The sequence below is a fragment of the Salmo salar genome, chromosome ssa17, assembly GCF_905237065.1.
Source record: "Salmo salar chromosome ssa17, Ssal_v3.1, whole genome shotgun sequence".
In the NCBI taxonomy this organism is placed as follows: domain Eukaryota; kingdom Metazoa; phylum Chordata; class Actinopteri; order Salmoniformes; family Salmonidae; genus Salmo; species Salmo salar.
The window spans coordinates 71,373,476-71,397,018 of NC_059458.1; the positions used below are offsets into that span (position 1 = coordinate 71,373,476).

A 23,543-nucleotide genomic window follows, 5' to 3' on the forward strand; every position below is an offset into this window, starting at 1 on the left:
TTGTCTTCAAAAAAGAAAAGCTAACTCTCACGGGAGCGTGCGCCACTGAGCTCATGTCATTTTCTCAGTCATCTGATTCCAATGGCTCTTATTCTCTCCCCATTCACAGTAGAAGCATGAAACAACGTTCTAAAGACTGTTGACATCTAGTGGAAGCCGTAGGAAGTGCAAAATGACCCCACAGACACTGTATATTGGATAGGGAATCACTTGAAAAACTACAAACCTCAGATTTCCACACTTCCTGATTGGATTTTTTCTCAGGTTTTTGCCTGCCATATGAGTTCTGTTATACTCACAGACATCATTCAAACAGTTTTAGAAACTTCAGAGTGTTTTCTATCCTAATATGCATATCTTAGCTTCTGGGACTGAGTAGCAGGCAGTTTACTCTGGGCACCTTCTTCATCCAAACGTCAAAATACTGCCCCCTACCCAAGAGAGGTTCATGTTTGTTGCCGGCCAAACATACACGTCTTTCTCTCTTCACCCCTCTCATTGAAAAATGTACATCTTAAAGCACTGTCAATAAATGCATACTCTCATAGCTCGACTGGTCACACACACACACACACACACACTAACACACACACTAACAAATACTCTTGGCTGCCCCTGCGTTTGAGACCATAGTGTTTCTCGCTTGCTAAAACTCACTCTAAACTGTAAGTTCAGAGGAAAGGTCTATTTCCATAATACCTGCTGACGCTGGCTGGTTTCTTTCACTGCTTAAGTGTGTGTTTAATTTAATAAGGTCCAGGCCAGACGACCAGGTCAGACGACCAGGCCAGACGACCAGGTCAGACGGTGCCGTTCTGATACCATTGTCCTCTCGTTCTTCTTTATTTCTCTCAAGTCATTGGAAAGTGGACGTGTTTTAGGCCCTCTAAGAAACGCATATGGTAATGGTATTGTCTCAACGTTGATATTAATGGCACACACACACAAAACACACACACACACACAAAACACACAAGGATAGACGTAAACACACACACACTCTCTCCTCTGGCACTTTTCAATATACAGTAGTGGAGTCAGACAAAACCCAATTTATATTCAGATAGGTTTTCTATTAGATTTTTTCTTTTACAATTTGACAGTTTCTAGAGAACTGTGTTCCGCCGCTCTCCCCCGGGTATTAGTAATACGTCTAGGGCTGCTGGGTGCGGCTAGGTTTTAAGCTATACATCATGTAAATAACACGATGTATTATTCATTTGTACGAGTGCTACCTACCTGTAGCCTCTTTGGAATCCCACAAGGCTGTGTGTTCCCTGCCGCACACATTCACTGCTCTGATCTTGTAAATGTGGAAATCAGCCTGGAATATTATGGTAATCCACAGAGTTGATCAGGTTCCCACAATCAAAATACACTCGTAGTAGAGAGTGTTATCTGTGTAAGAAAGCTGTTACAATCATCAGGTGAGAGATAAAACAGAGCCCTGATAGAGCTCTACAGCTGGTGACCCACTGCAGAGGGACAATATAACCTAGTTAAAAGAATAGGAGAATAGGTGATACAGCCCACTGCAGAGGGACAATATAACCTAGTTAAAAGAATAGGAGAAGAGGTGATACAGCCCACTGCAGAGGGACAATATAACCTAGTTAAAAGAATAGGAGAAGAGGTGATACAGCCCACTGCAGAGGGACAATATAACCTAGTTAAAAGAATAGGAGAAGAGGTGATACAGCCCACTGCAGAGGGACAATATAACCTAGTAAATAGAATAGGGAAGAGGTAATACAAGTAATCAAAGCGGGGTCATAATGGTTTTATTATTATTATTATTATTATTATTATTATTATAGCAGATGCGGTAGAGTAGCTACACAGTAACCGAGCAGGAAGCTATGTGGAGGGGTCAAAAGGTCAAATTTATCAAGCACCAGATAAGACCTAGATGGGGTCAAATCTCTGCCTCTCAACCTTAGCTCCTACTCTTTGCTGTGTCTCAATTCATCTTTCTGTGATTCCTTGCATCCTTCTCAATCGTCTTGAAGGAGAAAGCCCAATGTCCCTCCCCTCTGACCTTCTCCAACGTGTTTTGGGAAGGAGGCAAGGAGAGGGAGTAGGCTAATCGACGGAAGATGATGAATTGAGAAGGAGCCCCAGTTTAGCTATACAGACAAACTTACCCTCCACAAGCCCTGATACACTCCACACTCCACACAAAACCCCAGCACCCTTCAAGCTTCAAACGGCCCACTAAACCACTAAACATGCCCGTAATGAATTACCCCCAGATAGGATTGTCCACTCCATCACCATTGAACACATAATAACATGACATGACATAATCTCAGTCTGAATATTGACTGGTCCAAGAGAGGGGAAAGACTATAGGGTTGTCATCAGACAGGCCTTTGTGACTGATAATTACTAGTATTCCTTATCATCGGCCCGCGAGAATATTTAGACCTTGATGGCCTCTCTTGCACGCACACACACACACACACACACACACACACTCCCTGTCACTTTATAATACACACAATCCTAAACGGGTCCAGATAGCGACTGACTGGGGTTATTATATAGAAAGAGGGGGAATAGAGGCAAACTGAAAGGACAGATAAAGAGGAAGAAGACTCTCTTTTGAGAGGCCCATGAATAGAACGTTTATCACGGGGGCCGATCTCTCTCGCTCTCTCTCTTCATTGCATATTCTCGCCGCATGCCTACTTCTTGCCTTGCTGCCTCCCCCAGTCATCTTGGATCTCAGAGGTCTTACTAGCTGCTATAGCTTTTTTGGGATGTAAAAATGTCAAATAAATCTTCTTTGTTGACTGTCTTTGCGCAGAGTTTAAACAGGGTTTAAAACAGCTTGTTCTATGTTTGACGTGATCCTGCTGTAAACCAGTTAGCATGCTCTCTGACCATATCTATTCAGATCGGCTACCTCCGTTCTGTCACATCACAGCATTATATAAGGCCCCAGCCTTCAGAAATGTGACTTGTTGGAGCCCTCATTGCTTGTTGTTGCCTGTTAGGTTGGACAGAGTAAATGTTGTTCATCTGTAATGACTGGTGTCATGGTAGTATAGAGTGTAGTCTAGTGTGTAGAATGAATTGATCCGCTTGGTGTTGGACAGCTTTAGGGAGGCACCGACATGGAGGAATCTAATCTAGAACACAAAAATCGATCTACTGCCCCTCCCTCCCTCTATCTGTATTCAGTCGCTTTGTACTTTTCTCCTTTGTTTTCCCTCTTTTAACCTGTTGGGGCTACAGGTTAGCAATGAACCCCGAGTCGGGATTGCTAACAAGGCTGGAAATTCAAAACATCAAAAATCTAATAATTTCAATTTCTCAAACAATCAACTATTTTACACAATTTAAATGATAAACATCTCCTTAATCTAACCACATTGTTCGATTTTCAAAGAGGCTTTACGGCAAAAGCATAAAGTTAGATTATGTTAGGACAGTACATAGCCACAAAAGTACAAACATCCATTTTCAATTCAAGGTCAGGCGTCACCAAAAGCAGAAACCAGCTAGAATTATGCACTAACTTTTGTCAATCTCCATCAGATGACACTCCTAGGACATTATGTTATACAATACATGCATTTTTTGTTCCATCAAGTTCATATTTATATCCAAAAACAGCATTTTACAGTAGCGTGAAATTCAGATTTTTTTCTTCTCTGAAATGCTTCCGGTGAACATAACAAAATTACTATTCGAAAACATTGGTAAATTATATTGTCATTCAAAGAATAATATATTATCATCTCGTAATTGCTACCGAATGGCCAGATCTCAAAATAACTTTACTGGGAAATCACATTTTGCAATAAACGGGGTGCTATGCTAAGAACAACAGGCTATGCTATACAGTTAGCATCATCTAAAATCGATAATAACATTGTAAATATCCCCTTACCTTTGATTATCTCCATCAGAAGGCAGGCATCCCAGGTCCGGAAGGCATCCCAGGTTCGGAACAAATGTGGTTTCTTTTGACAAAGTTCATAATTTATAGCCAAATAACACCAAGTACTTAGCGTTCATTATGCTCCCACAAAACGTGGTGGGGGGAGTGTAAAATCACGCCGAAAAGCTAAAAAAACTAGTAAATAATCTATTTACGTTCGTTCAAACATGTCAAATGTTGTTTAGCATTAATCTTTTGGTCCATTTTTAACTTAAACTCAGTAATATTTTCACACAACCTATCCTATGTCTAGATAAACAATGATGACAAACTCACGCTCAGATTTAGAGCGCAAAAAAATGAAGTGATGACATGTCAACTTCCTTGGATTCTAATTTGCTCTCTGTTTATCATAGACGTAAACAACATAAATGGACATGTGGTAGGTGTTGAAATGAATCCTTTCTACTATGGTATCTATAAAACAATGACACTAAATAGTACAGTCACAAAATTCACATTTTTTTTTTTATCTATTTTTCACAGGTTTTTGCCTGCAATATGAGTTTTGTTATACTTACAGACACCATTCAAACTGTTTTAGAAAATTCAGAGTGTTTTCTATCCGAATGTGTTAATAATATGCATATCCTAGCTTCTGAGTTGGTGTAGGAGGCAGTTAAAAATGGGCACATATTTTTTTCAAAATGTCTCAATACTGCCCCCGAGCCCCAACAGATTTAAGTAAAACATTTTTGGGGCCACTTTTCTGTGTTCCCCTTCCCCAAATTGTTTTCCTCTCCCCTCCCCATCTCCTCTAATTGTTCTCACCACACTTCTCCTGGAATGTTTCATTGTGAGGCATCAAATGCTATAGCCTGTATGAAATGGGGATTGACAGGGAGGGTGATGTGTTGGAGGGTGATGTGTTGGTGGTTCACAGGGAGGGTGATGTGTTGGGGAATGACAGGGAGGGTGATGTGTTGGGGATTGACAGGGAGGGTGATGTGTTGGGGATTGACAGGGAGGGTGATGTGTTGGGGGTTGACAGGGAGGGTGATGTGTTGGGGGTTGACAGGGAGGGTGATGTGTTGGGGGTTGACAGGGAGGGTGATGTGTTGGGGGTTGACAGGGAGGGTGATGTGTTGGGGGTTGACAGGGAGGGTGATGTGTTGGGATTGACAGGGAGGGTGATGTGTTGGGGATTGACCGGGAGGGTGATGTGTTGGGGATTGACAGGGAGGGTGATGTGTTGGGGATTGACAGGGAGGGTGATGTGTTGGGGTTTGACAGGGAGGGTGATGTGTTGGGGATTGACAGGGAGGGTGATGTGTTGGGGATTGACAGGGAGGGTGATGTGTTGGGGATTGACAGGGAGGGTGATGTGTTGGGGATTGACAGGGAGGGTGATGTGTTGGGGATTGACAGGGAGGGTGATGTGTTGGGGATTGACAGGGAGGGTGATGTGTTGGGGATTGACAGGGAGGGTGATGTGTTGGGGGTTGACAGGGAGGGTGATGTGTTGGGGAATGACAGGGAGGGTGATGTGTTGGGGATTGACAGGGAGGGTGATGTGTTGGGGATTGACAGGGAGGGTGATGTGTTGGGGGTTGACAGGGAGGGTGATGTGTTGGGGATTGACAGGGAGGGTGATGTGTTGGGGATTGACAGGGAGGGTGATGTGTTGGGGATTGACAGGGAGGGTGATGTGTTGGGATTGACCGGGAGGGTGATGTGTTGGGGATTGACAGGGAGGGTGATGTGTTGGGGATTGACAGGGAGGGTGATGTGTTGGGGATTGACAGGGAGGGTGATGTGTTGGGGATTGACAGGGAGGGTGATGTGTTGGGGTTTGACAGGGAGGGTGATGTGTTGGGGAATCCCCTCTTTCCCCCTCTCTACCTCCCTCATCCACTCTCTTACAGTCTCTCTTTTTTTTATACTGTTGTTCCAGAACAAGTTGAGGACTGGGGGCTAAGAGATCGCAACCCCGAGTCGAGGTAGAAACAGAACCGCAACCTGACCTGAACCAGGAACACAAGACAACCAGACAACCCTGAGAGAGAGAGATGGACACCCCTTAGCCCAGCACCCTTCTCCCACTGACCCCCAAACCCTTTACTCCTTCGTAAGATCCCACCTACAGTACCTACACCCCTTCTCCCCCACCCCACTCCACTGCATGTCTATCTCTACTACCAAGAGGGAGGAAGACAACGGTAGCACTTCCTAAAGAGTACAGCGCAGTAGCTCCATGACACAGCAGCAGTAGGAGAAGTGCAACTGTCCGCCATGTTGGAGACGCATGAATACATGCAGAGACGGAGAGTTTAAGCCTAGGCGGAGTCCACCAGAACCAATGCAGGCCCAGCGCTGAAGATATCCTCACGGACTGAACCACTATCATTTCCAACACGCACCACCACCCAACCAGCTCACCCCTCTTACAAAGCCAGTAGTCCGCCCTATCACCACACACTCTCTATCATAAACCTACATGATCACATGACTTCTATCCACCAGGCTTCACCCTACTGTATCCCTCTATCCACTATATAAACCTACATGATCACATGACTTCTATCCACCAGGCTTCACCCTACTGTATCCCTCTATCCACTATATAAACCTACATGATCACATGACTTCTATCCACCAGGCTTCACCCTACTGTATCCCTCTATCCACTATATAAACCTACATGATCACATGACTTCTATCCACCAGGCTTCACCCTACTGTATCCATCTATCCACTATATAAACCTACATGATCACATGACTTCTATCCACCAGGCTTCACCCTACTGTATCCCTCTATCCACTATATAAACCTACATGATCACATGACTTCTATCCACCAGGCTTCACCCTACTGTATCCCTGTGCACAGACCTGCACACACACCGTTGTGTCTGAGCGTTGTGTGTGTTCCAGTGTGTTAAAAATGCATCTGCTTGTTTTGTTTTCATCCTAACCGTGTCACAATCACTTCTGATCAGAGGAAATTAAAGAATGATACCGGAATTGACCTTGTTGTCGTTGAATGTGTCTCTCAGTATTAAATGTGAAAGAGGGGGTTTGTGCTTATTACTCCTTTCAATGTTAAATGTGAAAGAGGGGGTTTGTGCTTATTACTCCTTTCAATGTTAAATGTGAAAGAGGGGGTGTGTGCTTATTACTCCTTTCAATGTTAAAGGTGAAAGAGAGTGTGTGTGTGTGTGTGTGTGTGTGTGTGTGTGTGTGTGTGTGTGTGTGTGTGTGTGTGTGTGTGTGTGTGTGTGTGTGTGTGTGTGTGTGTGTGTGTGTGTGTGTGTGTGTGTGTGTGTGTGTGTGTGTGTGTGTGAGAGAGATCCACTGGTCTGTTGGGATGTCAGGTTCATTATCCCAGCTGGACATGTTAAGAAGAACCTTATCTCAACTCCGTGTCAGACACACACACAGACGTACACATACACAAGTCTACAGAATGTTTTATTTTATTTTTTATTTCACTTTTATTTAACCAGGTAGGCAAGTTGAGAACAAGTTCTCATTTACAATTGTGACCTGGCCAAGATAAAGCAAAACAGTTCAACACAGAGTTACACATGGAGTAAAACAAACATACAGTCAATAATACAGTAGAAAAATAAGTTGTCGTGACGTTGTATTAGTTAATGTGACGACTGTTGCTCATCGAATGATTAACGGTTTATAATTGCGTGATTAAATGAATTAAGCAATGAATCAAGCAATTATTAACTCATCAACCTGGGGCACCATGGGAACAGTATTTTGATTGAGTTTCTATTTCCCAAATTAACTCAAAGGATATCAGAATATTGATTTTACAACAGTCGCTAAATTAATCAATTTCCTCTACAGTCTCATTCTGAACGTCGCATAATCCGGGAATCTGCACTGACCCGGGCTTCACCAATGAGTTTACCACACCAATCTTAGTTGATTATTTATTTACGAGCAAGCTAAAATGATGATAAAAATACACATACACAAAACACAGTCTAGCTATTGATTAGGACTTAGTATAACGGGCCAACACACTATGGCGCGTGTTACCCAAAATGGGGATTTAAAAGAGAGAGAAACCAAGAAAGTACAAGAGAGAAATATACATTTGGGTTCATTTGTCAGCCATGCTTATTTAAACCTAGCCTTGCCCCGAACTGCCGCTCTTATGGGTCAGAATATAATGATGTAATTACGTGTTGGAGGTCTCAGGTGGGAAGCTCCGCGTGTGTCGTTTAGGCTTCTCAATGACGCACTTCTCCGGCGCAACTCTCTGGTTGTCCTCACGATGTCAGTGTCCTTCTTGGCTAAGTGGTCTGATCCCTCGCCCTTGATCTGAAAGGGGTCTTCTGAGGACAGACAGCTCTGTAGCTCAGAGCTCACAGCTTCGGACTCGAACGGTGTATATACCACGATTCAATGGAGAGTGGAGGCTGGGTGGTTCGGCTTGAATTCACCCGCTTAGACACAGCTACTCGTCCGTAGCTCGTGTAGAAAAAGATTTCTTTGTCTTCAACCTTGTGTTTCGTTTTGGGGTTCGTTGACTTTGTTAGACCTTCGCTGCAGCTTGGGGTCAATTAGTCTCCTATGTTAATTCTTCACACTCCTGTCTTATACCCTTGGGTCAGAAGTGGGCGTAACCGCCTTTAGGGCAATTCTCTGGGCGGACCAAGTTAAGGGGCAAGGCCTAGATTTGACTAAAATCCTATTTTAGACACTACCTTCACATCTCATCTTTACCAAAACATTCTCTTTGATTTGGATATTTTCCACACAACGTACAATGTATAAACATCAGGCATATACTGGGAAAACTCTTAAAGGTACAATGTTTTCATAATAACGTCATCTCTTAACCTTTAATAACAATTCAAAAGTTACATACATTTTCATATTCCACCTCTCGTCATGACCACCGTTGTGGCTGACGGAAACCATTGTTCCAAAGTCCCTTTATTGCATGTTTAATGTTCTGAGGCCAGAATTCCATTGTGAGGACAGAGGAATTTCTCTGTGGCCTAAGGTTTATTATGGCGTGAGGGGTCATAAAACCCCCACATCTTCAGACCCCTAGATCTCTCCTCCTCTGTTGGGGTTTTGGGAGATAATCTGTAGGGTGGTGGTCTCCTGTACCCTGACCTGATCAGGACAGTCATGACAGTCCCCCTCTGGTAGGTTCAACTTGGAATGATTCTGCATGTTGCAACCCACCATAAGAATGACCATCGGATGTCCTGGTCTGTGGATCATCAGAGCAGCCCCCCCCCCTTTGGTGGTTCACCCTGGTAGGCTTTCCGCAAGCTGTGGATCACCACCAGAATGGACCTAGGAGGTCTGGCAGTGGCTCTGTGTTCCGGCCCGTCGTCCGGTTATCCCGGCTAGTGGACCTAGGCAGTAACTTGGCAGACGTTAATAATGCACAACACTCAGGCAATACATCATTACATTTCCTCCCCAAACGAGCGGCGTCTTGGCTCTAAGGCTTCCTAAGTGTCAAAGGTAATGAAACGAAAAATTTGAATAAAAACATAAAAGTATACAAAATATGTCTACCACACCTTAATAATCTAATATGGACTATGTTCTATATATGTCCAATGTCTAGGCTAAATAGCTCTATCATGGCATTGTCTCTAATGTCATGTCTAGGGTGATCCTAGTTGCAGGTGGGTAGTTAAGGCACTTGGAAAAACTTGGCCCCTGAAGGCCAAAGCTTACATTAGGGACATTACTGGGCTGACCTAGCGAGTTCGGGAGAGGAGGCTGGGACTGGGCCCTGTAAGAGGGTTTCCGGATCCATTGCCAACTTTCCAAAAATCGGGATCGCTTCCGTCCCACGGGTGATCCTAGTATAAGACCTCATTAGGTCTTCCATTGCACGTGTGCGCCTGTGTACGTAGTAGGTGCACACGCCAAGGGAAATGAGACCAAGGATCATAGTCACAGTCAGGATACTGTCCGGCACCAATCTTTTGGTCTGTAGTCAGTCGGGTCGACTAACAGTGCCTCATCCAGTACGCTAAGATCAACAGTCATGGGTCCCTCGTACATTGAATGGCTTGTGGTAACTCAAGGGAACGTTTAGCAAAAGCGTCCGGCATTTCAATCTCTGTGTCTATCTGGTCGTCGGGAAGGTGGTATAGAGCGAGGTCGTCTACGTGAATAATCGCCCCCTCTGGTACCGTAACAAAAAAAGTCTGGTTGGGGAGGTTCAATTGGGTGATGGAGTCATGGCGTTCGTAAGTCATAGTGGCGGACGCGAACGGTGTGTTGACCAACCATCGGTTCCCTACCACCTCCACTTGTGTGGTGGTGGCCCCATCCCTGGCTGTTAGTTTGGCTCTACAGCGTTCTTCGCTGGTGATAGCTTTAATACCACAAAGACGCTCGGTGTTATCCCTGACAAATGGTTTGCTAGGACAAAGATAGTGGATATCTTTGGTTAGAGTACACATTAGCAGGTTAGGGGTGAGATAGAAATCTGGGTTGTTTTCCTGGTAAGCTACAACTGGGGGCGTGGCAATCTTTACATGGGTACTGTCGCGCCAAAATCCTACATTGAGAACCGTTTTCAATCTATAGATATTCTCCAGTTCAACAACCGGCAGCGTCAGTAGAAAACCCACTTCATTACGATCAACATCAACGTGTATTGGGATGGCCGACCCCAGACCATAGGCCAAATGTGACTGTAACGGCCTTATCGTGGTTGAAGTAGCTGAGGTCAATATGTCGTGCACCATTGAGAGGGGCACTAGATATGAGGGGATTCTATTCATGGCCAAGTGGTCCATAGAAGAGCTAACTTCACGGAGAAAATCCTCCAGTAACAATCGAACCAACTGGACATGGGCATAGTCATGGTTCATGACCTCTGCTAGCTTTCCTACAGACAGGATAGTTTTGTTCAGGAGAGTAGCGTGTGTGTTGACCACCAGAATAGTGTCCTGGAGAGACTTTCCCACATGTTGCAACCTAAGGGCCTGTGCCTTCATCTGTTGCTGGATAAGTGGCATCTCTTCAGTAATCTCCCTAACATTCCTCTTGACTGTGGCTAGACTGACTGCTTTGACGGCAGTGGTACCTAGGGCAAATAGTGACCCTACGGCTGCCCCTATCGATAGTAGCGCCCCGACGAATCGTTTTTCTCGCCTGGGCTCAGCTAGTTCTGACTGTGTTACTGTGAACTTTTGGAGTTGGGCCAACATATGGGCAGTGTCTAGCTGGGCGTGCTTAATTGCCTGGCTGGTCCAGTCAGCCCCGGCCCAACTCAAATGCGCCGCAGGTGGAATGTGTTGGCGGTACACATTCTCTGCATCTAGGCGGACATATACCCTCTGCGTGTGTACTCTGCAGTTAGTTATGAGGAGTCCTGGATCGTCGCGGAGAACGATTCCCGTAGGGGGTCCATTCGTGATTACGTCTGCTGGGTTGGTTTTGACCAGGGCGCAGAGTATCAGGATCATCCAAAGGAACTCCATCCTACAGAAACGCATAATCAGAGATTGTTGGATTATTTCAGTTATTTGTATTCGTAAACAAAAATTGTTTTGACAACTATTTTTCTGTTTTTCTTATTTTGAATCAGTACAGCGCAGGACGATATCACTAGTGACAACAGATGTATATCTGGTAGCTGGGAAGAGAATAAAAGATATTAGGTGCAACGTACTGGTCTCCTGGAAGGGATCAGCTGAGGGTACTTAAGAATTTTCTTAGTACCTCTGGTTTTGCTAGGGTTTTTATCTATTCGGTGCTGGCTAGCACCCCTTCTATTCCCATGGGGGGAGTGTACAACTTGATTTGGTTCCGGTGGACCCACGTTAATGTGGCGTTTTGTCGACCTTTGCTGATTTTGATCTGGTAAGCTACAGGTGATAGCTTCACCACAATCTCGTGTGGCCCCGTCCAGTGGGGCAGGAACTTTGTTGCGACGCCCGCGGGTTTGGTGTATATGTAGTACCACACCTTATCTCCGACCTCGAACACCTGGTGTGAGGCTTTTTTGTCGTAATAGGTCTTGTTACCTTCTGCACTTCTTTCCAATTGTCCTTGAGCGTACGCAAAGGTAGTCTGGAGATGGTTCCGCAAGTCGGTCACGTATTGATGAGCCGTGTAGGCGGTGGCTGCGGCGACATCTCCCGGTTGGTACAGGAGATGCAGTGGAAGGGTCATTTGCCGGCCCGTCATCATCTCAAAGGGTGTCATTCCCGTAGACCTGTTGCGTGTGGCTCTGATTGCCATCAGTACCAATGGGAGTTTGAGGTCCCAATCTTTGTGGTTGGCTGCCACATATTTCCTCAAGATTCTGACAATTGATTGGTTGCTCCTTTCTACCCCCCCCGAGCTCCTAGGGTGGTACGCGATGTGGAGTTTAGCTTTGACTCCCAGGAGTTTCCACAGTTCGGTCATTACAGCTGCCGAAAAGTGGGTTCCTCTGTCGCTGTCCACGGTTTCTCCTGGCAGGCCGAAACGACTGAAAATGTGGTTTAGCAAAAGAACGTCAGTGGTTTCCGCTGTGTCATTGGTCGCCGGCAGGCACTCCACCCACTTTGTGAATGCGCAAGTCACTGTGAGGAGGTACTTGTTGCGTCTGGCCGACCTGGCAACTGGGCCGACCCAGTCGATCTGGATCGAGCTCCAGGGGTAAGACACACCCTTGCGTTGCAGGGGTGCTCTGTGAAGTGGCTTGGTGGGTTGAAACTGGCAGCAAACTAGACACCCCCTCACGTATCGTGCCACGTCTTGTTCCATGTGAGGCCAGTGGGCCACCTGTCGCAATGTTTCACATGTAGCCTTGACCCCCCTATGGCCTCCACATGGCTCGTCGTGGGCATGAGCTATCATTATCCCCCAACGTGTTTTAGGAACCACCCACCTTCGAGCGATGTCGGTTTCTGAAACATACACCAATAGGTCATCTACAAGTGTGAGGTGCTGTTTAGTTGCGTACAGCGAACGCAAGTCGTGTGAACCTGCCAAAGCCAGTTCGGACACTGGGTGGTTGACAGGATCCGACAGGAATGCCATCAAAGTGGCGAGGGCCTCATCTTGGTGTTGCATTGCTACCAGGTCGCCATTCATGAATGAATGCGTTAGCAGCACATTATGTTCGTGCGAAGACGTTTTCCGTGGTGCTACATGGCTACGCGTTACCGCAGACACCATAGCTTTCTCAGTGGGTTTCTTGTCTCGAGCATCAAACACCCAAGGGGTGCCGTGAATTGCACCAGATTTCGCCATGCGGTCAGCATGGTCGTTGCCAAGTTTGTCACGACCAGGTGATTTGGAGTGTCCCTTAACTTTCTTCCAATACACCTGTATGTCGTGTTTGGTGATGAGGTCATCACAAGCTAGAATGAGCTCTTTGTTTTTCACCTCTTTACCACTTGAAGTAGTCATGTGCTTTTGTTTCCAAAACGGCAAGTGGCATAAGAAGGTGAGTCTCGCGTTGTTTGAGTCGGTGCAGATCGCCAGTTCTGCCAATTCGTGTTTTACCGCTGTTTGCAGGGTGATCAGCACGCCAGCTACTTCTGCAAACTGGCTGGTCTTGTTGCCAAGCTGAAATTGAAGTGGTTTGCACGGAATGTCGTTGTGCCATACCAGTCCCACCCCAGCTTGCAAGTGGTCTAGATGGCGGTAAGAACAGCCATCTACAAATGCCATCGGCATGTCGAGACACACGCTCTCTTCTAAATAGTGATGGTTCGAAGGCAATGGCGGAGCGATGTCACGCAGGGGTGGTCCGGAGTCGGTTTCATCGTCACCACAGTGTTGACACACCGCCAAAGCACTGCCCAAAGGCAGGTTTTTTGCTTTTGCGTAGTTGATTACTACATCATGGCTCTGCAGCGTCATGAGCCAAGCCGCTATCCTGCTGTTGTGTACAGCACCCTCACGGATTCGTTGGCTTTTCAGAAAAGTCACAGGCTGGTGACATGTTTCTATGATCACCTTTTGTCCGCCGACATAACTGGTGAAGTGTTTGATTGCCCAGACTGTCGACAGCAGCGCTTTTTCGCAGTCTGAGTATTTGTGTTCGGCGGGGTTGAGTGTTTTGCTCGCGTAAGCAACCACACGTTTGTCTTGGTCGTATTTTTGGTACAACCCAGCGCTAAGGCAGTGCTCTGAGAAACCGACTTCCAAAAAGAATGTCTTGTCTTTGTTGGGGTATACCAGGCAGGGTGCCTCGCAAAGCAGGTTTTTCAATGAAGCCACCGCTTTGTTGTGAGTGGCATCCCAAACGAATGGGGTGTCTTTCTGAAGAAGGTGAGTCAACGGTTTTGACAAGTCGGCGTAGTTTTCGATGAATTGACGGGAGTAATTACATACTCCCAAGAAGCTGCGCACCTCGTGAAGGTTTGTAGGTGTTTTGATGTTGCGGACTGCTTGGATTCGGTTAGACTGTGGCAGGATGCCCTCGGCACCCACCAGAAGCCCAACGTAGTTTACCTTGGTCCTGCACCATTGTCCTTTCATGATGGCCAACTTAGCCCCTGCAGTCCCGAGTTGAGTGAGAACGTGGTCCATTTCATTGAGGTGATGTGACCAAGTCTCACTTCTCATGAGAACGTCGTCCACGTAAATTATCGTCCCCCTAGAGGCTGCGTCTGGCATCGCCTTGTGCAGGAAGATGTTGAACTCTGAGGGGGAGTTCGCATACCCGAATGGGCAACGATTGGGCAACGTGAAGAGCTTGTTCGAGAAAGAGAAAGCCAACTTGTGTTGGTCACGCGGGTCGACTGTCATGGTCCAGAAACCATTTGCCACGTCGACGGTGGAGAAGTACTTGGCGTTTGCCACCTTTGGCAACTCTTGGTCGAGCTGTGTCATTGGCCAACGAGACAACGGAACCAGTTTGTTGAGTTGTCTATAGTCAATGGTAAGACGCCATTTACCCGTTGGTTTCAGAACGGGCCACACGGGAGCGCTGTACGTACTGTTACATTCCCTGATTATCCGTTTAGCTAATAAGGAATCGATAATCTCTTGTACTGCTGCGTATGCTGCGAGCGGGATTTTGTATTGTCTAACAAACGTAGGAGTTGCTCCGGGTGGCGTAGGAATACGCACCACATGGATACCCGTAACCCCGCAATCCAGCGAGTCTGTCGACCAGATCTCACTGTGTTTATTAAACAATTCTCTCAACTGATGGCGTTCAGTGTCATTGACAAGAGCATCAGCCTCCGACAGTAGTTGTATTACCTGTGCATGGAAACCAGGATATGGTTCGGCGACATTGTACAGGTCTTCATCGGGTGGTGACGGCATGCCACTTTTGGAAGAGTCAATCGGTTGTTACCTCACAAGAGTGTACTTCGCATGCCGGAGGAGACGCAATATCATCCTCCGTGACGATGGAGTATATTAACAGGTTGCTGTCAGGATCGACATCCAGCCGGAACGCCGATGTGTCGTCCAGTGGCAATATGGGAGTTAGTGCTATTGCTTTTGACTGACAAGTAAACAGTGTACCTCCCTCGCCATCTAGGTCTAGGGAGGACGGAAGAGGCCCAATCACGGGAACAACTAGTTCAAAATCATGGAAGGCGTAATCGATCAATGTTCCTAGCTGAGTGTGCCGAGGAATGGAAATATCCGCTTGAGTCAGATTTTGTACCAGGAGGTAAGTGGATCTAGCGGTTAGTTCCAACAGTGGGTTGCCATTGATAGTTAGCCCCAAGTCGAATAGTTTTGGAGAGGGTTGGAAGAACGCAGTGGTGCCTTCCATCCGGTATCCGGGCGCCAGGTTCAGTCTTACAGAAACCTCTGTGGTTCTTGCCGGTATCAACATGGCGGACTCAGTTATCGCCTTGCAAGCTTCAGGAATAGTCTGCCCGGAAGCCATTCGCACCGGGTCGAAAGACAAGGCATGTTGGTTTGGCTGCGCCAAAGACCAAAGAACTTGGTGTATGGTATCAAGTTTAACACCCAATCTTACCAAGATATCCGCTCCCACATAGACTGTATGTGGGAGGTCCGCGACAACCAGTAGGTAGTGGGATAATTCCTTGGTTCCAATGCGGATCGATAGCGCACACACCCCTATTGCGGTGAGTGTTGTCTGGGGAGTCGTTCCCAGTGGAAATCTAAAAGTTTTCGGCACAAGGGGATGGCAGTTAGCTGTTTTCGAAATTTCGTTGAACATTTCCAAACTGATTGCGGATTTTTCTGACCAGGTGGCCAGCCTGGTATCCTCAGCCATAGTGCCGTTCAGGCACACGCCCCTATCAGAGGAGGGCGGTAAGTGTCGGCTGGTGAATCACCCAAGCCGCACAAGAAAACCTCATGTTCGGTTAAGTTCCGAGTCGAACTCACATTGTCATTTGCCACAAATGGCGGGCTCATGGCCAAGTTCACCGGGTTTGCGTCAGATGCTGACGTCGGACCCACGTCGTTGCACAATGTATGGCAGGTAGCCTTGGAAGAATGCGGTGAAGTCAACGGAGTTGGCATAGGTATTTGTGACCAGATTTGATTGGTTTTCCAATCCATTAGTGGTACCAAACGGTCAATTAAATCGCTCCCAATCAGCATCCGTTCGATTTCGATGCTAGTCACATACACGGGGTGTATCAGTGACACGCTTTCGAAGTTGAGTTTAAGTAGGAGACGTTTGGTTAGGGGCGAGGTAGCTTGAGTGAAACCTCGAAGATTCGTATCGCAATGTTCCGTTTTCAACCAACGTTTTGTTGGGTCCACTGCCCTTTGTAGTTCATCCAGCAAGGTTTCGGATATGAGGGAAATTGTCGAACCCGAATCTATCAGAGCGTGACAGGTCACACAGTCCTCCAGGACTGTTCTAAGGTATGGCCTGTTCGAGTTGGTTTTTCTCGTCATATCCCCAACAAAATGGAGTGGGTTGGGAGAACGGAGCGGTTTGTAATCTGCGTCGATTTCCAAGACAGATAAGTCACTGACGTGACCCAGTGGGTCCTCTATCGGAATGGGAGAGGAATCATCTGTTGCAAAGCTGCTTATCTCGTGCATCTCCACCACCGTGTCCAAGTCTGTAGACAGAACTTGCGGGCTTGTGTCTAGAACGGGCGGTACCTGGACAGGGATTTGAGTGGGGGCTGGGGTAATGGAAATGTTTGCGTCCTCTTGAATTGCATGAATTTCGGCGGACTCGGTTTCCAACGATTTTACGCCTAGTCATGAGGACTTATCCTTGTCCTCTTTCTCAAATTTCTTACGATGCAGTACATCTTTTATCAGAGCTTCTATATCATTTCGGTTAGCGTTTAAATCATTGTTGAACACTTTGTTGCCCTTGTTACGGTTGTTATCCTTGTGTCCTGACCCTTTGTGAGAGTTAGGCGGAGGGGCATGTCGGCTAGGTTGATCTCTACGGGACCTGTTAGATTGGGGACGTTCATCGTAGCTATTGTTACGGCGGTGGTTGTCGGGGTGGTGGTTACTTGGTAGCCACCCCCTTTGATCGTCCTCTTTTACCGCATATGTCCCTGATGCAGCCCCTTCTAATTCGAGTGATGGTTCCCGCCTAAGCTCGAAAGTCGAGGGGTCCGGGCTCTTAGCCCGGCTTGCTTTTGATGCTTCAAAAGCGGTGCTTGCCAGCTCTCGGAGCGTCGAGATTGGCAACCCGACGTGGGCAGTAGGGCCCAAGTAGTTAATGAAGTTGGGAGACATTTTTGACAGAAAAAGGTATTTGAACGGTAATAGGTCTTCCATTCCTGTTTCAGTGAGCATGCCAAAGTAAGCTGAACGAAGCCGGTGATAGTAGGATTGTGGGTGTTCATTTCGAGCTTGTCTGATATTGTTAGCCAACGAACTATCGTGTTTGCGAGTCGCAGAACCACTGAATTCTATTTTCAAAACCGTGGCAAGTTTAGCATAGTCGTTTTGCACGTGTTGCTCTTGTAGACGGATGAACCTTGTCACGTGTCTGTTGGACGTTCGCTTCAAAAGATAGAGCCTGTCTGCATTCGTAGCGTTTGGGTAGCCATCCAAGGCGTCCTCTATGTCTGCTAACAATGTCTCAGTGTCGTTTGGCTTTCCCGGAACGGGGTCGAAGAGGCGGAAGTTTTTGACGATTTTGTCAAGGCGATCCCCGCCAAGTGCGCGGGGAGCATCTGCACTCTCCCGTGGAGAATTGTGGGCCGAGAGGCCAAGAGGAAAAGTCAAGCTGTGGTTGTGTTGGCGAGGAGGCCCCAATTCACTGTGGGCCGAATGGCCAAGAGAAAGGGGCTGAAATCTCCTGTCATCTACCTTCCCTCGTTCTCTTAGCTCCGGATGTGAGCTAGGTTGCTTGGTTTGGTTGTCCCGCGATAGCGTGACTGTTCTGGAGTTCCTCCAGATGATACCTAAGGGTGGTGTTATGCTGCATCGCAGAGTCCACCTGGGAGTTGAGGGTGTTTATTTTCGACACGTAGGTGTCGCCCTTGCTTCGCTCGGCCTCATACTTATCTGTCATGGTTTGCAGGGAGAGGTCGCGAGTGTGGAGTGAGAGATCCAGTGATGCGATGTCCTCCTTTTGTTTAGAGGTCACATTTTCCAACTTTCTCACCTGGTCTTTCTCATCCTTCATTAAATCAGCGACTTCAATGAGTTCTGCTGTTTTGTCCTCCAACTTGGTCATTGTGTTCATTAACTGATCGTCTTTGGTCTGCAGCTTTTGGAATAGAGCATTATTGCTTTGAGTGGTTTCATTCACAACCGCTTGCAGGGCATCAATTTGCTCGCCCCGTTTTCTAGCTAGCTCGTCCAATTCATCTAGTTTCGCGTGGACTTCATCGTATTTAGTCTTGGCTAAACCGAGTTGTTCTTTTAGAATACGGACTTGGTCAAGAGTTTGTTTGCGTTCTTTGTTATAAGTGTTAGACAGATCTTCCAATTTATCTGTTCTCACACACAGTTCCTCGGCTAGCAGTAGCTTATCTTTTTTGGCTTTCGATGCCAGCCCCCTGGTTCTCTCCACCTGTACCCTGAACTCCCCAGCTTCCTGCTCGTGCCTCTGCTGGGCACTGAGGTACTGGTGCACTGTCCATCTCTGCTGGTGGGCATAGTTGAGGGCTAAACTGGAGAGAACCTTCACAAGGCCTCCGCCTGATGGTCTATTTTGAAGAGCTTCTGTCGCAATGTCTGGATTTTTCTCGCTTATGGCATTGAAATCTAACATTTTCAGCCCCTCGGCATAGTTAGGATTTGCATCGTTGCTGAGGTCCGCGATCAATCTTTCCGTGGGTGAAGGTCCGCTGATTAGAGGGGAAATGGGTGGACACCCATCTGATGGATTGCTCATTATTATGATTGTCAGTTATTTCAATTTACGTAATGTTTGGGTTTTTTTTAGTTGGAGGCTGCAAACACGATTTAACTCAGTTTGTAAACGTCAATGAATCATCAAGACTGGGTCAGTAATGTGAGTTGGTTATTACCGAACTTGCCAAAACAGGTTTAATTGATTAAATCGATTTTAATGATAAATCTAACCTGTATAGGCTATTTGGGAATTTTAATTTTAATTCACCTGAAAGAGTTGCTATCTCTAAGTTAACGTTGAGAAGTTTAACTATGTCTCATTGGTTAGAACACATTAGTTTGCGGATTATTCCAATAACCACCCTGGACAGGTAGTGTAGCAATTTAATGTATATTAAATTGAGCGAGACAATGATATCCAATCAGTTGAGACTGGTTAGATATCGTACAGCATAACCTGAATTATTTAAAAATAATTACTGGTGATTCTTCACCACCGGAGGTCACTGTTAACACAAGCTAAAATCGACAGGGTACCAGTGAAAATAGAATTTTACAATACTGTTAAAAAGTCTACCTAAACACCATTAAGCTGGTAAAACAGCTTTAATCTATTAATCAATTTGAATGATTAGTCAACCCCGTATAGGCTAAAGGAATTAGCTTTAATTAACCTGAATTAGTTGCTATATCTAAGTTAACGTTGAAAAGTGTAACTATGTCTCATTGGTTATGGCACATTCGTGTGTGTATTATTCCCATAACCAACCTGGAAAGGTAGTGTATCAATTTAATGTATGTATAAAATTGATCAAGACAATGATATCTAATCAGTTAAGACTGGTTTGATATCCTACAGCGTAACCTGACTTATTTCACGAAAAATGACTGGCGATTCTTCGCCAGAGGTTACGGATAGCCCCAGCTGAGATCTCACAGGATTCCTGCCTAACGCGGGAATTCACTATGAACAAAGAGGAAAACAAAAATGGCTGCTACCCTTTGTTAGCCTAGCATCTGGCGCAATGCTTAGCTTTCCTTGCGCGGGGTTTCCCCCTCGCCGCACAAGGGAAGTTCCCTCCAACAAGGGAACAGGTTTACCTGGTGACGTCTCACGTTCAACCCTTAACCTCTTCCCGTTTACCAAACGCGAGAGGTAGAGAGATAATAACTTCGCTTCAGTCAAACGAATAGATCTACTCTAATTTCCGTAATGGCTGGCTCATATGTCCTCTGCTCTAGGAATTACTTATGACCGAGTCAGATCACTCCTGAAAGCGATCGACAGAAATAACACTACGTTAGGCCCAACTAGTATTATTTCTCAGAATGCCTACATCGGCTGGTACATATGTCCTAGCTCGTAGCATTCAGTAGACCCCCCTTCACACTGCTTTGGTCAGATATACAACCGGGGTCGTTCTATTCAGACCAGTATCTGGGTGAAATGGAACGACACACACACTTCTCTCCCGCACTAGTCCTGCCTATAGCTATTAATGGAATGTATGTATCTTGCTGAACAATTGATATGGAATAACCCAACAGTGCGGCCTAGTCCTATCTTAGACTACTCACAGGGGGCGCCATATGTCGTGACGTTGTATTAGTTCATGTGACGACTGTTGCTCATCGAATGATTAACGGTTTATAATTGCGTGATTAAATGAATTAAGCAATGAATCAAGCAATTATTAACTCATCAACCTGGGGCACCATGGGAACAGTATTTTGATTGAGTTTCTATTTCCCAAATTAACTCAAAGGATATCAGAATATTGATTTTACAACAGTCGCTAAATTAATCAATTTCCTCTACAGTCTCATTCTGAACGTCGCATAATCCGGGAATCTGCACGGACCCGGGCTTCACCAATGAGTTTACCACACCAATCTTAGTTGATTATTTATTTACTAGCAAGCTAAAATGATGATAAAAATACACATACACAAAACACAGTCTAGCTATTGATTAGGACTTAGTATAACGGGCCAACACACTGGCGCGTGTTACCCAAAATGGGGATTTAAAAGAGAGAGAAACCAAGAAAGTACACGAGAGAAATATACATTTGGGTTCATTTGTCAGCCATGCTTATTTAAACCTAGCCTTGCCCCGAACTGCCGCTCTTATGGGTCAGAATATAATGATGTAATTACGTGTTGGAGGTCTCAGGTGGGAAGCTCCGCGTGTGTCGTTTAGGCTTCTCAATGACGCACTTCTCCGGCGCAACTCTCTGGTTGTCCTCACGATGTCAGTGTCCTTCTTGGCTAAGTGGTCTGATCCCTCGCCCTTGATCTGAAAGGGGTCTTCTGAGGACAGACAGCTCTGTAGCTCAGAGCTCACAGCTTCGGACTCGAACGGTGTATATACCACGATTCAATGGAGAGTGGAGGTTGGGTGGTTCGGCTTGAATTCACCCGCTTAGACACAGCTACTCGTCCGTAGCTCGTGTAGAAAAAGATTTCTTTGTCTTCAACCTTGTGTTTCGTTTTGGGGTTCGTTGACTTTGTTAGACCTTCGCTGCAGCTTGGGGTCAATTAGTCTCCTATGTTAATTCTTCACTCTCCTGTCTTATACCCTTGGGTCAGAAGTGGGCGTAACCGCCTTTAGGGCAATTCTCTGGGCGGACCAAGTTAAGGGGCAAGGCCTAGATTTGACTAAAATCCTATTTTAGACACTACCTTCACATCTCATCTTTACCAAAACATTCTCTTTGATTTGGTAATTTTCCACACAACGTACAATTTATAAACATCAGGCATATACTGGGAAAACTCTTAAAGGTACAATGTTTTCATAATAACGTCATCTCTTAACCTTTAATAACAATTCAAAAGTTACATACATTTTCATATTCCACCTCTCGTCATGACCACCGTTGTGGCTGACGGAAACCATTGTTCCAAAGTCCCTTTATTGCATGTTTAATGTTCTGAGGCCAGAATTCCATTGTGAGGACAGAGGAATTTCTCTGTGGCCTAAGGTTTATTATGGCGTGAGGGGTCATAAAACCCCCACATCTTCAGACCCCTAGATCTCTCCTCCTCTGTTGGGGTTTTGGGAGATAATCTGTAGGGTGGTGGTCTCCTGTACCCTGACCTGATCAGGACAGTCATGACAAAGTCTATATACAATGTGAGCAAATGAGGTGAGATAAAGGAGGTAAAGGCAAAAAAAGGCCATGGTGGCGAAGTAAATACAATATAGCAAGTAAAACACTGGAATGGTAGATTTGGAATGGAGTATGAATGGAGTGTGCGTGCATTAGTAAGTCTCTGTGTCTGATCCCTCCATGTCAGTCACTGTTTGACTTGGTGGTTAGGGCTGAGTGACTTTTAGGGTGGGGGAACCAAAAGGGTGGGGGTGACTGGGGTTCAGAGGGGGTGGGAGTTCAGGCCAGAGCAGGTGTTACCCGGCCTCTAGACCTCTAGGCTTCCGTCTCCTCACTCTCCCCGTCTTAATCATAGACACTATATCAGGTTAAATGTACCAGGGTTCTACACTGAGTATACCCAACACCTTCCTCATATTGAGTTGGGTGGTGGACCATTCTTGATACACACGGGAAACTGTTGTGTTAACCTGGGAGCGTTGTAATTCTTGGCTGTAGTGAAACAGGTTGAGAGCTTCAAGTTCCTTGCTGTCCACATCACCAACAAATATCATGGTCCAAACACACTAAGACAGTCGTGAAGAGGGCACGACAACGCCTATTCCCCCTCAGGAGACTGAAAAGATTTGGCATGGGTCCTCAGATCCTCAAAAGGTTTTACAGCTGTACCATCGAGAGCATCCTGACTGGTTGCATCACTGCCTGGTATGGCAACTGCTCGGCCTCCGACCGCAAGGCACTACAGAGGGTAGTGCGTACGGCCCAGTACATCACTGGGGCCAAGCTTCCTGCCATCCAGGACCTCTATATCAGGTGATGCCAGAGGAAGGCCCTAAAAATTGTAAAAGACTCCAGCCACCCCAGTCATAGACTGTTGTCTCGGCTACCGCACGGCAAGTGGTACCGGAGCGCCAAGTCGAGGTCCAAGAGGCTTCTAAACAGCTTCTACCCCCAAGCCATAAGACTCCTGAACAGCTAATCAAAGTGCTACCCAGACCCCTCTTTTACGCTGCTGCTACTCTGTTTATCATCTACGCATAGTCACTTTAACTCTACCTACATGTACATATTACCTCAATTACCTTGACTAGGCACTACAGAGTGCCCCCGCACATTGAATCTGTACCGGTACCCCCTGTATATAGCCTCGCTTGTTATTTTACTGCTGCTGTTTAATTATCTATTTTACATTTTTTACTTCACACTTATTTAATTTTTCTTAACTTAAAGCATTGTTGGTTAAAGGGCTTGTAAGTAAGCATTTCACTGTAAGGTCTACACCTGTTGTATTCGACGCATGTG

At 46.0% G+C, this 23,543-nt stretch overlaps 1 protein-coding gene across 8 annotated transcripts in view; it reads left to right on the forward strand.

Annotated features, from left to right (window-relative positions):
• Positions 1-6,915, forward strand: part of LOC106576543 (MICOS complex subunit MIC19) — a 162,107-nt gene extending 155,192 nt beyond the window's left edge. For all 8 annotated transcript variants that reach the window (XM_045700062.1, XM_045700064.1, XM_045700068.1 and 5 more), the window contains one exon: positions 5,844-6,915. In XM_045700062.1, the coding sequence (XP_045556018.1) occupies positions 5,844-5,853 (10 nt within the window). In that variant the 3' untranslated portion in view covers positions 5,854-6,915. The remainder of the gene's footprint in view (positions 1-5,843) is intronic.
• The last annotated feature ends 16,628 nt before the right edge of the window (positions 6,916-23,543 follow it).